At 27.4% G+C, this 14309-nt stretch overlaps 3 protein-coding genes across 5 annotated transcripts in view; 2 read left to right on the forward strand and 1 right to left on the reverse strand.

Moving 5' to 3' along the window:
• Positions 1-333: 333 nt before the first annotated feature.
• On the forward strand, positions 334-6924 carry Sra-1 (Cytoplasmic FMR1-interacting protein Sra-1). 2 transcript variants are annotated; one of them, XM_076910996.1, is made up of 19 exons: positions 334-530; positions 708-935; positions 1110-1289; positions 1375-1556; positions 1624-2148; positions 2238-2442; positions 2532-2746; positions 2826-2956; positions 3030-3200; positions 3280-3362; positions 3540-3608; positions 3808-3881; positions 4009-4414; positions 4504-4703; positions 4955-5484; positions 5553-5647; positions 5886-6124; positions 6203-6350; positions 6539-6924. In XM_076910996.1, exons 2-19 carry the CDS (start codon positions 726-728, stop codon positions 6752-6754), a joined length of 3879 nt encoding a protein of 1292 aa, XP_076767111.1. In that variant the 5' UTR covers positions 334-530; positions 708-725; the 3' UTR covers positions 6755-6924. The 2 variants fall into 2 exon arrangements, with proteins under 2 accessions (XP_076767111.1, XP_076767113.1); XM_076910998.1 differs by having other exon boundaries at positions 370-389.
• Positions 6925-7947: 1023 nt separating this feature from the next.
• LOC143433614 (WD repeat-containing protein 55 homolog) overlaps positions 7948-14309 on the reverse strand; it is a 128482-nt gene continuing 122120 nt past the window's right edge. Inside the window, exons 1-8 of one of the 2 annotated variants that reach the window (XM_076911046.1) lie at positions 10333-10553; positions 10050-10220; positions 9632-9824; positions 9358-9540; positions 9205-9278; positions 8967-9133; positions 8597-8814; positions 7948-8423 (exon numbers count right to left, since the gene is read on the reverse strand). In XM_076911046.1, the coding sequence (XP_076767161.1) occupies positions 8162-8423; positions 8597-8814; positions 8967-9133; positions 9205-9278; positions 9358-9540; positions 9632-9824; positions 10050-10220; positions 10333-10357 (1293 nt within the window). In that variant the 5' untranslated portion in view covers positions 10358-10553 and the 3' untranslated portion in view covers positions 7948-8161. Of the gene's footprint in view, positions 8424-8596; positions 8815-8966; positions 9134-9204; positions 9279-9357; positions 9541-9631; positions 9825-10049; positions 10221-10332; positions 10554-14309 lie in introns of those variants that run through there. The other variant, XM_076911047.1, reaches the window with a different exon arrangement.
• Positions 10782-14309, forward strand: part of LOC143433607 (centromere protein I) — a 3851-nt gene continuing 323 nt past the window's right edge. Inside the window, exons 1-14 of the mRNA XM_076911035.1 lie at positions 10782-10905; positions 11037-11162; positions 11231-11380; positions 11469-11557; positions 11688-11818; positions 11900-12080; positions 12365-12468; positions 12540-12694; positions 12769-12969; positions 13059-13165; positions 13279-13470; positions 13602-13729; positions 13799-13910; positions 14133-14303. Of these exons, the coding sequence (XP_076767150.1) occupies positions 10851-10905; positions 11037-11162; positions 11231-11380; positions 11469-11557; positions 11688-11818; positions 11900-12080; positions 12365-12468; positions 12540-12694; positions 12769-12969; positions 13059-13165; positions 13279-13470; positions 13602-13729; positions 13799-13910; positions 14133-14303 (1902 nt within the window). The 5' untranslated portion in view covers positions 10782-10850. The remainder of the gene's footprint in view (positions 10906-11036; positions 11163-11230; positions 11381-11468; positions 11558-11687; positions 11819-11899; positions 12081-12364; positions 12469-12539; positions 12695-12768; positions 12970-13058; positions 13166-13278; positions 13471-13601; positions 13730-13798; positions 13911-14132; positions 14304-14309) is intronic.

Here is a 14309-nt window from a genome sequence, read left to right on the forward strand (position 1 = left end):
ATAATAGACTATATAATAAAAAACACATATACTATTTTACTTAAGACTTAAGGAAATCCTCAAATTACTTTTGACTTGAAAATAAATGACACGTTAATGTCATTTTTAGTAATATCATTTTTTAATGGTCTGTACATCTGTATACATATCGCTATGTACATATATTTTTTTAGAGGTATTTGTTTTACAAAAATAGTAGCTTTATAGTAAACTATTAAATTATACCAAATAATATAATTAACATAAGTTTTTTATACTGATTCATATTTTAGGGACTTTAATTATAGGTATAGAGCTTAAGTATTGTCGACAGATAATTATCTTGTTTTCTAGTAATAGGGTGGAGAAAGGAAAGAGAGAGAAAGAGAGACTACAGAGGAGATACAATTGTACGAGTTCACGATACAATTAGAGATTATTGCAGTAAAATATGTTGAACACAACATAAAATATTTAACAACTATTGTGTTCGGTCATAAAGAACTCAGGCTTTTAATACATTTGTTTTAAAAAACGTAACCTTCAGAGAGGTAACAATTACAAAAGTAACGATTATTTTAATCAGTGTTTCCATTAAATTTGAAGCTTTTGTCATTATTAATCTATTTGCATATAAATCATGATTAAATGTTTATTATATTGAAATAAATTAACGAATATTGTATTTTGTGTTTAAAAGATTGAACTAACAGTGTATATTTATTTAGGTTCACTATTAAGTTGTAATGGCTACTGATAAAGTAACTTTAGGTGATGCTTTATCCAATGTTGATGTGCTTGATGAATTTACATTACCAGATGAACAACCTTGCATTGAGGCACAACCGTGTTCCGTAGTATACCAAGCCAATTTTGATACTAATTTTGAAGATAGAAATGGCTTTGTTACTGGAATCGCCAAGTACATTGAAGAAGCGACAGTTCATGCAAGTTTGGTAATTATTAGAGATATCTAATAGAAATTAAATATAAAATTCTAATTTTTGTATTATAAAGTCAGAAAAAAGATGTAACTTGTTACCATTGTATGAATTATCCTTTATTTGATAGCAACTTTCTTTTTGTTAACATTATTATTACAAATCTAATTTATTTTATTTATTTCAAAGAATGAGTTATTAGAAGAAGGTTTAAAGCATGCTGTAATGTTATACACATGGAGGTGTTGTTCCCGTGCAATACCTCAGCCAAAATCTAATGAACAGCCTAACAGAGTAGAAATTTATGAGAAGACAGTAGAAGTACTAGCACCAGAAGTAAATAAGCTATTAAATTTTATGTATTTTCAAGTACGTATTTAAATATGTAAAACAATTTTTTTGCATAAATTAGTGAAGTTGAATAATGAATTGATGATACAATATTGATTTATAGAGGAAAGCAATTGAAAGGTTTTCTGGAGAAGTAAAACGTTTATGTCATCATGAAAAAAGAAAAGATTTTGTCTCTGAGGCATATTTACTTACTTTAGGAAAATTTATTAACATGTTTGCAGTATTAGATGAACTTAAAAATATGAAATCTAGTGTAAAAAATGATTACTCTACATACAGAAGGTAACTATAATTTTTTGTAGCTATTGTGCCATCAAAATTTCTAAGGAAAATGATTGTGTTCTTTCAGAGCTGCACAGTTTCTTAAAGTGATGTCAGATTCTCAAACATTACAGGAATCTCAAAATTTGTCTATGTTCTTAGCTACACAAAATAAAATCCGTGATACGGTAAAAGAAAATTTGGAAAAAATCGCAGGGTATGAGGAATTACTTGCAGATGTTGTTAACATATGTGTTCATATGTTTGAAACTAAAATGTATTTAACCCCAAATGAGAAACACATGTTAGTGAAAGTGATGGGATTTGGTTTATTCTTGATGGATAGTGAACTTTGTAACATCAATAAGTTGGATCAGAAGAAGAAATTAAAATTAGACAGAATCGATAGAATTTTTAAAAATTTGGAAGTGGTGCCATTGTTTGGTGACATGCAAATTGCACCTTTCAATTATATTAAGCGCTCTAAACATTTTGATGCATCAAAATGGCCATTATCTTCTTCATCAAATAGTATAAGTCCACAAGCAGATCTTATGGTGCACCTTCCGCAAATCAGAGAAGATCATGTTAAATATATCAGTGAATTAGCAAGGTAATTATAAATATTTGCAGTTTATTCAGTTACAGAAAAATATTAATTCCTAAGTTAGAAAAAGCAAAACAATTTTTATCATAACACAGGTATAGTAATGAAGTAACAACAACATATAAAGAATGTGGTAGTGATGCAGAGAATCGAGAAACTGCAGAATTAGCATTACGTGGATTGCAATTACTTTCTCAATGGACAAGTGTTGTTACAGAACTTTATAGCTGGAAACTTCTACATCCTACTGATCACCACATGAATAAAGAATGTCCCCAAGAAGCAGAAGAATATGAAAGAGTGAGACAGATTGTTCACCATCTTTTTAATTTATGTAGAGTATAATAATTACTATATTTGTTATATACTAACACCTTCTATATTATTAGGCAACACGTTATAATTACACAGATGAAGAGAAATTTGCTTTGATAGAAGTTATTGCCATGATTAAGGGATTACAAGTGTTAATGGCACGCATGGAAACAGTTTTTATTGATGCAATACGTAGGAATATATATGCAGAATTACAAGATTTCGTGCAACTTACATTACGAGAACCATTGCGTAAAGCAATTAAAAACAAGAAAGATCTTATTAGAAGGTTTGTTTGATAGTCTTATCATACTGTGTACAATTTTATGCAATTGTTCTGTAATTTTAGCGGTTCTTGTATTTTCCAGTATAATTGTATCTGTGAGGGAAACCTGCGCAGATTGGCATTTCGGAGTAGAACCATTAGGCGATCCTGCATTAAAAGGAAAGAAAGATCCTGATAATGGATTTGGTATTAAGGTACCACGACGAAATGTCGGTAAGATTAAAAACCATATACAATAAAATTTATGTAGTCATTTTTAATTATTAAAAGGATGTATTTTTTTTAGGACCTTCTTCAACACAACTTTACATGGTTCGTACTATGTTAGAATCATTAATCGCGGATAAAAGTGGTGGAAAACGTACGTTAAGGAAAGATATCGATGGCCAATATCTTGTACAAATCGATCAGTTTCATAAAACTAGTTTTTATTGGAGTTATCTTTTAAATTTTAGCGGTTAGTATAATTAGAGATATGCTTACATTTTTGTGATTATTAAACCAAAATGTTAATAATTTCTTCTGTTTTATTCTAGAATCATTACAAGATTGTTGTGATTTATCTCAATTATGGTATCGAGAATTTTATTTGGAAATGACCATGGGTCGTAAAATTCAGGTAACTAGGAATTTCTGCAATATTATTTTACTCTGAACTTCAAATAGATAATTTATTTAAAAGTGTTAGTTGATGTTATTTCTGCATTTTTCAATAAGCATAACGGCAAATATTTTTTATTAATATATAAAAAATTACTATCAAAATAGCATTTTGTGTGCTTGATTTCATGACTAGAAGTGCCAAGTACGTCACCAACATAATGAAGAGTGCAGTGACTTGATTACCATGGAGAAGCGTATCCAGGTATTTTTATTTGACATGAGTGATTATAACATTGTTATTTACGTTTGGTAATTATTAATTTATTGTTCGCAAATAGCATCAATGTATTACCTATTCAAGGGTAATTTTATTAATCAAACTATGTAGAATATTGAATGTTATAGTTTAAATTAGTTATCTTAATTATTTAACTTTCTAAAATTTATAATACAAATTTCAGTTTCCAATTGAAATGTCCATGCCATGGATATTAACTGATCACATATTACGAAGTAAGGAACCATCGATGATGGAGTAAGTAGCAAATACATACAATAAAATTCTTATTGTTTGAAAATCCATCATCCATATGTTTTATTTTATGTATATTCTTCTATTCAAACTTTAAAAAATGTTCTGTAATGTAGTATTTTACTTTCAGGTACGTTTTATACCCACTTGATTTATACAATGATAGTGCACTATATGCTCTAACAATATTTCGTAAACAATTTCTTTACGATGAAGTAGAAGCTGAAGTAAATTTATGTTTCGATCAATTTGTTTATAAACTTAGTGAACAAATTTTCGCACATTATAAACAACTGGCTGCGAGTATATTGTTAGATAAAAGATTTCGAGTAGAATGTGTTGCATTAGGTGCATATTTACTTCCATATCCTCGTGCTAACAGATATGAAACTTTATTAAAACAAAGGCACGTTCAGTTACTTGGAAGAAGTATAGATTTGAACAAATTAATTACACAACGCATTAATGCAGACATGCAAAAATCATTAGATTTAGCAATTAGTAAATTTGAATCAGGTGACATTACAGGAGTCGTGGTAAGTCAGTTGATTAGGTTTAATAGTCCAAAGTTTATGTTTAATTTGTTTTTCTAATATGTATTTTAATATTACTTTACGTATTACAGGAACTGGAAGGACTTTTACAAGTGAATCGTCTTACTCATAAACTTTTAAGCAAATGGCTTGCATTAGATGAATACGATGCTATGTTCCGTGAAGCAAATCACAATGTTTTAGCTCCATATGGAAGAATCACCCTTCACGTGTTTTGGGAATTGAATTATGATTTTCTGCCAAATTATTGCTATAATGCAGCAACAAATAGGTATGGCCACTACAATTACCTATTATAAAGTACTAGATCAGGACATATGGAATGTTTTTTGTCATTACAATAAATATATTACCATTTCTAATTAATATATCTTTATTAACCAAAATATATGCCATTTAACGTTTAAAAAATCCTAAGACTTTTAAAAAGATATAATTAGAAAAATCTATCAGAGTTGATCTTCTATTGTTTTCTTCTTTCTTATATCCTTCAGTACATATAAATAAACACGTTTATGATAGGTTTGTAAAATGTCGTGGACTTCAATTCGTACAACCAGTACATAGAGATAAACCTCCGCAAATGTCCCATCATTATCTTTGGGGAAGTAAACAATTAAATTTAGCATACAGCACACAATATGGGCAATATTCAGGATTTGTTGGTCCGCAACACTTCCGTACAATGTGTAAACTTCTTGGGTATCAAGGTATAGCAGTAGTAATGGAGGAACTTTTAAAAATTGTGAAGTCTTTAATCCAAGGAAGTTTACATCAGTTTACCAAGACATTAATGGAGGCTATGCCTAAAGTCTGCAAACTTCCAAGATATGATTATGGATCACCGGGAGTTTTAGGATATTATCATGCCCAATTAAATGACATTGTGCAGTATCCAGATGCGAAAACTGAACTTTTTCATAATTTCCGCGAATTTGGTAATACAATTTTGTTTTGCCTTTTAATGGAGCAAGCTTTATCACAAGAAGAGGTTTGTGATTTGTTACATGCAGCGCCGTTTCAAAATATATTACCCAGACCATATTGTAAAGGTAATATTTTTTAAATTACAAAAAGCAATATTTTTTGCAAAAATACTATAACAATTGCAAATTTTCAGAAGGTGAAAAACCAGAGACTAAGCAGAAACGACTTGAAGCTAAATATGCAGCTTTACAAATTGTTCCTAATGTAGACAATTTAGGTACAGCTAAAGTAAGTATAATAATTAAAGCCGAATAAAAATAAATTTGAAATTTGTGTTAACATGTGGCAGATATATATAACAGCATACCGATCACTTAAAGAAAAAAGTTTTGTTTAAAAAACAGCAAAAAACAGAATTATCTGAAGAGTTCTCTTAAACCATGTACAGATTAGTTGAAGTAATTAGGATTGTATTGTAATATTTTTTAATATTTTCTAAATTATTTTAACTGTTTTAATCATTCAGCAAGCAATGATTGCCAGAGAAGGGGATTTACTAACACGTGAACGACTTTGTTGTGGTTTGTCAATATTCGAAGTAGTGCTTAGTAGACTACGTAGTTTCTTAGATGATCCCATTTGGATTGGTCCTCCACCTGTAAACGGAGTAATGAATGTCGATGAATGCACAGAATTTCATAGATTATGGAGTGCGTTACAATTTGTATATTGCATTCCCGTTGGAGAAACAGAGTTTACTGTTGAGTCAGTAGTATAAAATTCTATTGTCGGTATTAATTGTATGGCAAAAGAGAGTTAAGCTTAATATTATTTTTATTGTAGAGAATTATTTGGTGAAGGTTTACACTGGGCTGGATGTGCTATGATAGTATTACTTGGCCAACAAAGAAGATTCGAGGCACTTGATTTTTGTTATCACATTTTAAGAGTACAACGTGTAGATGGAAAAGACGAAAATGTTAAGGGAATTGTAAGTATTTATAGATAATTGGTATCTTATTACATATATATCAGGTTGTAATATATAATGGATATTAACTCTTTTCGGATATAAATTACCAATCGATCTAGTTCGAATGCATGACTAATCCATATGATACGCCCTAACAGTTTTTAATTAAGCGAAAATATTTAATCATTTTTGTTAATATTGCGTAGCACTTAAAGAGGATGGTGGATAGAATTAGGAGATTCCAAGTATTAAATTCGCAAATTTTTGCCGTACTAAACAAATATTTGAAGAGTGGCGATAGTGATGCGACAAGCGTCGAGCACGTTCGATGCTTTCCACCTCCAATTCATCCCTCCCTTGCTCATGCACAACAGCAGCATTATCATACACCGGAATATTTACGTCAACTGAATCATCAGTGAAGTAATATTATAAACAAGAATATTTGTAATTCAAGATAACAAAGGTTGAACTTACTTTTCACGCAACATGTTATATAAATCTTAAACATTTATTTGAATCTTTTTTCTTTTCAAAATAAATTTCAAATAATTATTAAAATATACCACGTGTTACATTCTAATTTAAGCCATTAATATCAAAGTAATTTTTTTTAAATCATTCTTAATAAATTCAGTTTATCCATTTCTTCAAATGAATTTCATGAAAATCAATCAAACTATTTTTGGTTTCTCTTCAGGAAGAATATAGATCTTGTTATTTAATTTACTTTAATGAATATTCTTGTTTATGTTATAATATATATAAAGATATCCAATTTATAGTATTTGTATTACATATTAGTTTTTATGTACCATAGTATTTTTATCAGTAATTTTTAAGATATGTACCCCTTGATATAGCCAATACTCTTGTGCAAAAGCATTTATGCAATTTGTATCTATTGTTCATTCTTTAAATCAAGAGTAATGTATGTAGTAACAGTATTATTTATTACAATGTGACAGTAAAATATCATTTAAGCTTTTTAATGAATTATGAGTTCTTATACTACATTATACATTTTATATTTATAGTAAATTAATTGTGTTAAGTATTACACGTAAATTACAAAGAATCCAAAATATTCGTAAACAGTGGTGAATATTAAGGGAATTTTTATTTTTATTTCAAAAATTTTTTCTTAAATGTACACTGTATTTGCAAAAAATGTTTAATATACTATGGTTTAAAAATAAAAGCGTTGTATAAGAAAATTTTAATGTAAGTCATTAGTTATATAACGCTATATTAATTTATAATGTTCTAAAAACTTGTATGTACTTTGTAATACGTTTTGTGTTATATGTATATTATTTTATGATAATTATATGGCAAATATATGATATAACAATATTTAACCGTTTAAAATAAAATTAGATATCAAAATAAATTGAATAAATAGCACTTTGAATTTTTATATATACCATATGCATTTAATTTAAGAAGGAAAGAGGATATTGCTTAACAGTTTTTTGCAAATACTATTATTTTAGATAATTTATTTAATTTAGTTAATTTTTATTAAGAGTTATATCAATTGTTTATAAATATATTAATAATATAAATATACATTTATTATTAATGATTTCATATGTAATTTATTAAAATGATAATAAGTATTTTATTCTTATCTTTAGAAAAATATAATACTATGTGTTCAATTTTTTATTATACATATGTGTATTCAATATGTGTGTATATGCTGCCTATTTGTTAAGAACATATTTGTATATGAAAATATATTGTCTCAAGATAATCTGTAAAGCAACATTTAATCATCTATAGACTTACAATATATTTATAATAATTTATTATAATCAACTTTTTTAACAAAGATCTGAGAAAAATTTGGATGCATTATCAACTTTACTACTTGGAAGATTATGCTTCAATTGTTTCTGTTTTCCGCCTTTCACGCGCTCATTGGTGTCCAATGTTTCAAAATACTTTACATTCCAGAACTTCACATCATTATTGTGTGAAGAAGATGCAATTATACTACCATCACTGTTAACATCAAGAGCTTCAATAGAAAGATCATGTTGTCCTACTATTCCAACATGATGATGAGGAAACAAACTGGTAGCCCTATTTATTAATATATATTGTTATTGATATGCTTAATGTATTTAATTACTTACTAATATATTTACTATATTTTAAATGAAAGTTACATTAAAGTAATTAACACATTGAAAAAGTACAATTTCAACATGTTTCTTAAAGTGTTACAGATCTGATTATTATATTATTTTGCCTACCTAAGTGTACCATCTTCTCCTCCTGTTATCACGATGTTTTCAGTAATCGGAATCATACAGTTTATGGATTTTTTAGTTAAGTTCGGAAACTCGTCGGAATGAAGACCAAATTCTCCCCAATTGTATACATACATCTTTCCTTTACTTGTACCCACTAAAATTTTCGTTTCATATTTAAATAAACCGAGGCATGTGAGTTCCTCTTCATATTCTTCGGTCTAACAAAATAATTATATATAAATTTCTATCTTATAAAGGCAAACACTAAATTTTACTTCCTTATTATAGTGAATTTTTGCAGGTACAATTATTTTACCTGCTACATTTAAGAACATATATTAAATTAACAAACACTATTTTTTATACTCACTTGAACATGCATTTTCTTTCCTGGTATATTGAATGTAGTCAAAGATCCATCCCCACTTGCACAGACCAAGTATTTTTCATCCTTGTTTGTTACTATAGCACTTACATAATCCTCCATTTTTTTAATTGAAAATATAGGTACATTCTCCTTCTGTCGAAGATCCCACACTGAAAACATTGTAATGTAAATGCAATAAAACATATAAAGTAAAAAATTAAACAAAGTAAACATAACATACATTTCACTACACCATTGTCATCTCCAGTTGCAAACAAATGTTCCCCAATTACAGTCATTGTATATATTGGCTCCCTAAAATGTAATATGATTAATCATATAATATACTCATAATTGTTGCTCTATTTTATTCATAATAACTATATATACATACTCATGGGCGCTTTCATAAGTTCTTACTAAAATGTTAGTTTCTACATCGGTAAGTGCTATACATAAATCCTTACCAGCAGAAAATAAAATTTTACCACTTTCATTAAATTCTATATCACGACATGCTTTAAGGTGCAATTCTAAATTTGATATCATTTCTGTTGTTGTGTTGTTGTACGAATACCTAATATATAAAAAAAATCTATATTTTTATTAAGTAATTTAATATTATTTGCTATGATTATAATTTCAAAATATTAGTATAAGTAACTTACAGAGATACATCTCCCACAATATTAGCTACAGCAATGATATCTCTTGTAGGATGAAAACATATATCTACTATATGATCTTCTGTTTTAATGGGTGGAGGATGATTTGTATTTGAATTTTTTGATCTAATTATTGCCTTGATAACTTCATCTTCTTCATCATCTTCATTTAATAAATTTGATTCTGTTGGATCACCTTTAATGGTACACATAATTTTTGTCTTTACTATGCATCTATCTATCCTTGTTAGTAAGATTAATGTAATTATAAGTGCATCAGTGGAGCTATTAGGATAATTCTTTCAAAGATGCAAAACTTACGTCAAAAAGCTTCAACAACAATAACTTCATTTAGAGTTATATTAATTAACTGACCTCATGAGATTTAAATTATTTGAACACAAAATTTCATAAAACTTACTTATATGAGCGGAAACCTGATTAATATTTGAATTAGAAAGATCTTCATCATTCTCACATTCAGAATTATCAGTACTGCTTAAACTAGAATCATCTGAGAACATCTGTATACTATCATCACTGTCATTACTGTTGTTATCGCTACTTTCCTCATTGTCCAAAGTAAAATTACCTGAAAATCATGTATGATAACAATAATTAAGATACACTTTAATTAATTTATTCACACTGATATTTACTATAGTTATTATATATTATAATAGCTAACATTCAATTTAACTTACCTAGGTGTCCTTTATCTAAATGCATGATTTAAAAACATCAAATGTGTTAACGTTCCTAACCTTCTTTATCATGCACCATTATTTATAAATTTTCCTATAGTAAAATGTACACACACTATACTTATGTGAATGTGATTAAAATAAAAATTCCCTACAACGTGTATTATGTGTATAACCTAAATTGAAAGACATTGCACAAGACAAAAATTGCATACAATGTAATTTCTGGTTAGTTTTTAAGGAGACACGTTTTAATTAACCTCGTTTTTTTGTTTTGATAGTAAATGATGAGTAAATTCCGAAAATTCAAAATTTACTTTAAGATTATATCGGTTCATAAATTTATTTAAAAACAGGATCACTGCACAGTGGTGCATATATGTTTTGGTTGTTCCGCGCATGTAGCGAATACTGTAGCGCGGGATAAATAGTTTAAAAGTTTGTTTACATTCATTTAGATTAATGATTTGAAGAAATTTAAGTGAAATATTTTCATGTAACACATATGTCACGTTAAAATGACGGACAACGAAGAAAAGCGAATTTGTGTAAAATTTTTACAAAATTTAAAAGGTAAGTGACTAAAATAAATATCTATTACATGTATTATAATGTATTTTTTCCAATAGAAACGATACAAATTTCTATACTTTCATATTTTTTAATTGCTATGTTTTATTAATTTTTTGTCATATTTTTCCCAGTAAAAGGAAAACAATATCCAATGTTCGAGGAATCGTTCAGTGCATTGCAAAATTATGCTGCTACCAAAGGATTAGAGGATGAAGATATCGACTTATTAGTAACTGTTATTATGAAAACTGATTTAGGTAAATAGGTTTTAAATATTGAAAAGTAAGGTATATTTACATGTTGTTAACATCATCATGATTAATAGGTGCTACCAAATTGGTATCTTTAATAAAGTGTTTAGTTCCAAAATACAAATTATCGAAAGATATAGTTAATTCAATTGTTGCTTGGTGCCTGTCGTCTATAGACAAAATACCTATTACTGTGTCTACGATTATTTTACAATGGATAATTGGTAATATTATACTTATTCAAATAATATACAAGCAATACATAGTAAAGAAGTATATATATAACTTTCAGAATTGCATGTATGTTTTCAGGTATATTGGATAATCATTTAATAGATAAACGTGTTGTGAACATTTTTTATAGCGTTTTTTTTCATATAATGTTAAGAAAGGAGAAAGTGGTAAGTATACCTTTTGTTCACTAATATCGTACAGTATAGATATAAAACTAGTGATAGCAATTAGACATTTTATAGTAATTATTATAACTTAATTAATCCTTAACTGCTTTATATTTCATTCTTCTAATAGGAAAAACACATAGCACGTCTTATTTATGTATTAGCAAAACCAGAAGATGTAACACGTAGAGATGTAATTAGATTATTAAACCTTCAACAGAAGTATTCAAAACCTCAAAAACATATCAGTATTTTACTATCGTAAGTAATTACATGCTTCTGAAGGTTTTATCTAAAAAATAATAATTATTATTTTTAATTCATAATAAAATTTATTTGTAGATTATTTAAATCTTATAAACCTGAATTAGTTCCTGAAAAAATTCAATCTGTAAATGTAGAAAGTGTGTGGAAATCAATCCCTGAAAGTTTGCAATTGATGCTTGAAGATGCTAAAATTCGTTCAGAAATTCAGCAGAGAGAGGAACAAAATGTAAAATACATTAATTGGAATAAATTTGAGGTAGAACTAATTAATGTTTAACAGATTAAGAAGAAAAATGATGAGAATTGAATCTTTATTACCTGTCAGAAAATATGAAGCAAATTTTCCAGAAGGTATTATTTTTTTACACGTTTTAAAATCAATTTTCAGAGATTAATGTCTTCAGTGCCCTTTATATACCAAAATATGATTTATGGAGCATATAAAAATGAATTTTCATCATTTTTTTTTCCCCATTCATTAATCGTAAATTTCGTTTAAATGTTGATTTAATGTTTGTTTAATTTTAATAATTTAAGAAGGGCAAGAAAAAAGCACCACCTCTATTACCATCTGTGGGTTATTTTTCAATTGGTTCTAATATTTTTAAAGAGAAAGATGTAAAATCTATTTTTGATATTTTCAGGTAAATAATTAATTTTTTGATATACAAAATTATTTGTTGGTTGATATTCTCTAATGAGTAAAATATTTTAGTACAGAAGATTTGGGAAAATGGAATTTAAGTGTAGAATTGCCTTGTAATGCAGTATCTCTTTTATCTAATAGTGCTGGATATCATCTTTTGACATTTGCCGATTTTCAATATCAAAGTAGATTTTCTTATAATCTCTATAATACTTTAATGAGAGGTGGTATATTTCAATCCATATATAGCGTTTCTACTCGAAAAAATAGTAAATTTAATGTTTTTCTTATATTTTAGCATTGATATTGGAAAATGAAGTATTTTCTATGGAAGAAATTAATATGTTGCTTGATATGACTATAGAATTTTCACGATATATGCAACAAGGTATCCCTGTTGTCAATCGTTTCCTTGATGAATACTTATATCTCAATAGTGGAGAATATGAGTTAAAATTACTAGCCTTAATACAGTGGATGACTTCAGTATCTATTAGTGGTATATGTTGAATAAATTAATTAATTGAAGGATTATATTTTATTTATTAATTTTTTTGTATACATACTCATAATATAAAATATTTTTAGACTTACAAGAAAGAATATTAGTACATATGAAAAATATGTTCTATCAGTCTACAGTAATCACAAAATGTGAAATTATCAGGACATTGAAATTATTAATCATAAATTTGGTATGTAAGTTATATATTCAATTATTGCATATAAATCAAAACAATTATTGCATATTCAAAATGAGACTTATGATTTATTTAAAATATGTTATATTTTTTTATGTTTCTTTTAGTTTGTTACTCAGGGATTCGAAGAATGCTGCCAAAATACACCTGCATTATTTTTAGGACAAGCTGCAATGGATAATTTAAAAGAAATTATTCCTATTCTCACAAAAACCTCTGAAGATATTATTATATCTGGCTTAAATACACACTCATACAATATTTTATTACTTTCAGAAGCATTATCATTTTATGAAGAGGTAAGAAGTATATTAGTATCAGTATAAGTTTCACGATAATTTTCTTGGTTAAATTTGAACAAAAATTATTTCATCTTACTCAACATAATGAAAAGTTAATTTATTGTTATGCTTTTATATCAATTGTTTAGATCTGTTTATTAGAAAGTCGGAGTAATACTGTGTTATCGTTCACATTAGCACCTCCCGCATTAATTTATGGAAGTTTTATTACAAAAAGTTACGCCATTTTATCTAGGATATGTAAATTATTATTAAGGTATTATTTGTCTTGTAAATTAACTTTTCGTTTTTACAATGTTTTCTGAATTTTAATATTCATTCACAGATATCATGAGAGATGTTTACAATTTCAAAATACTCACGACTTTTTTAAAAATGCAATGGACACTATATCCGTTTATGCTGAGGACATTATTGGAACATTATGGTACGATGAGGTATGTAAATTCAATTTGAATATCTTTATAATAACTATTTTTATACATGTTCTGTATATTACTACTTTACTTATACAATTTTAGAACATCATTGTGTGTACATGCATGAATTAAAAGAAACCTTGTTGCCAAAATAACTACATATAACTATATATACTTTATAATAATTTATTTAAATGTTTTCCTCTTATAAAGCTTGCATTATAATATATATTTTTTCAGTCATTCCAAGAACATAGCAATAAGCGTTTTTTTAAACATCTCTCAAAGAGAGTAGTCAATGATTTAAAAGATTGCAATTTAAATTGTCATTTAAATGTTAGTAATCACTATGCATTTTTACCTTACAAGTGTATTTTAAGTAAATCAGGACTTAACATAGAAACAAAAGAGGTGAGT

Source organism: Xylocopa sonorina, chromosome 3 (assembly GCF_050948175.1).
Source record: "Xylocopa sonorina isolate GNS202 chromosome 3, iyXylSono1_principal, whole genome shotgun sequence".
Taxonomy (NCBI): domain Eukaryota; kingdom Metazoa; phylum Arthropoda; class Insecta; order Hymenoptera; family Apidae; genus Xylocopa; species Xylocopa sonorina.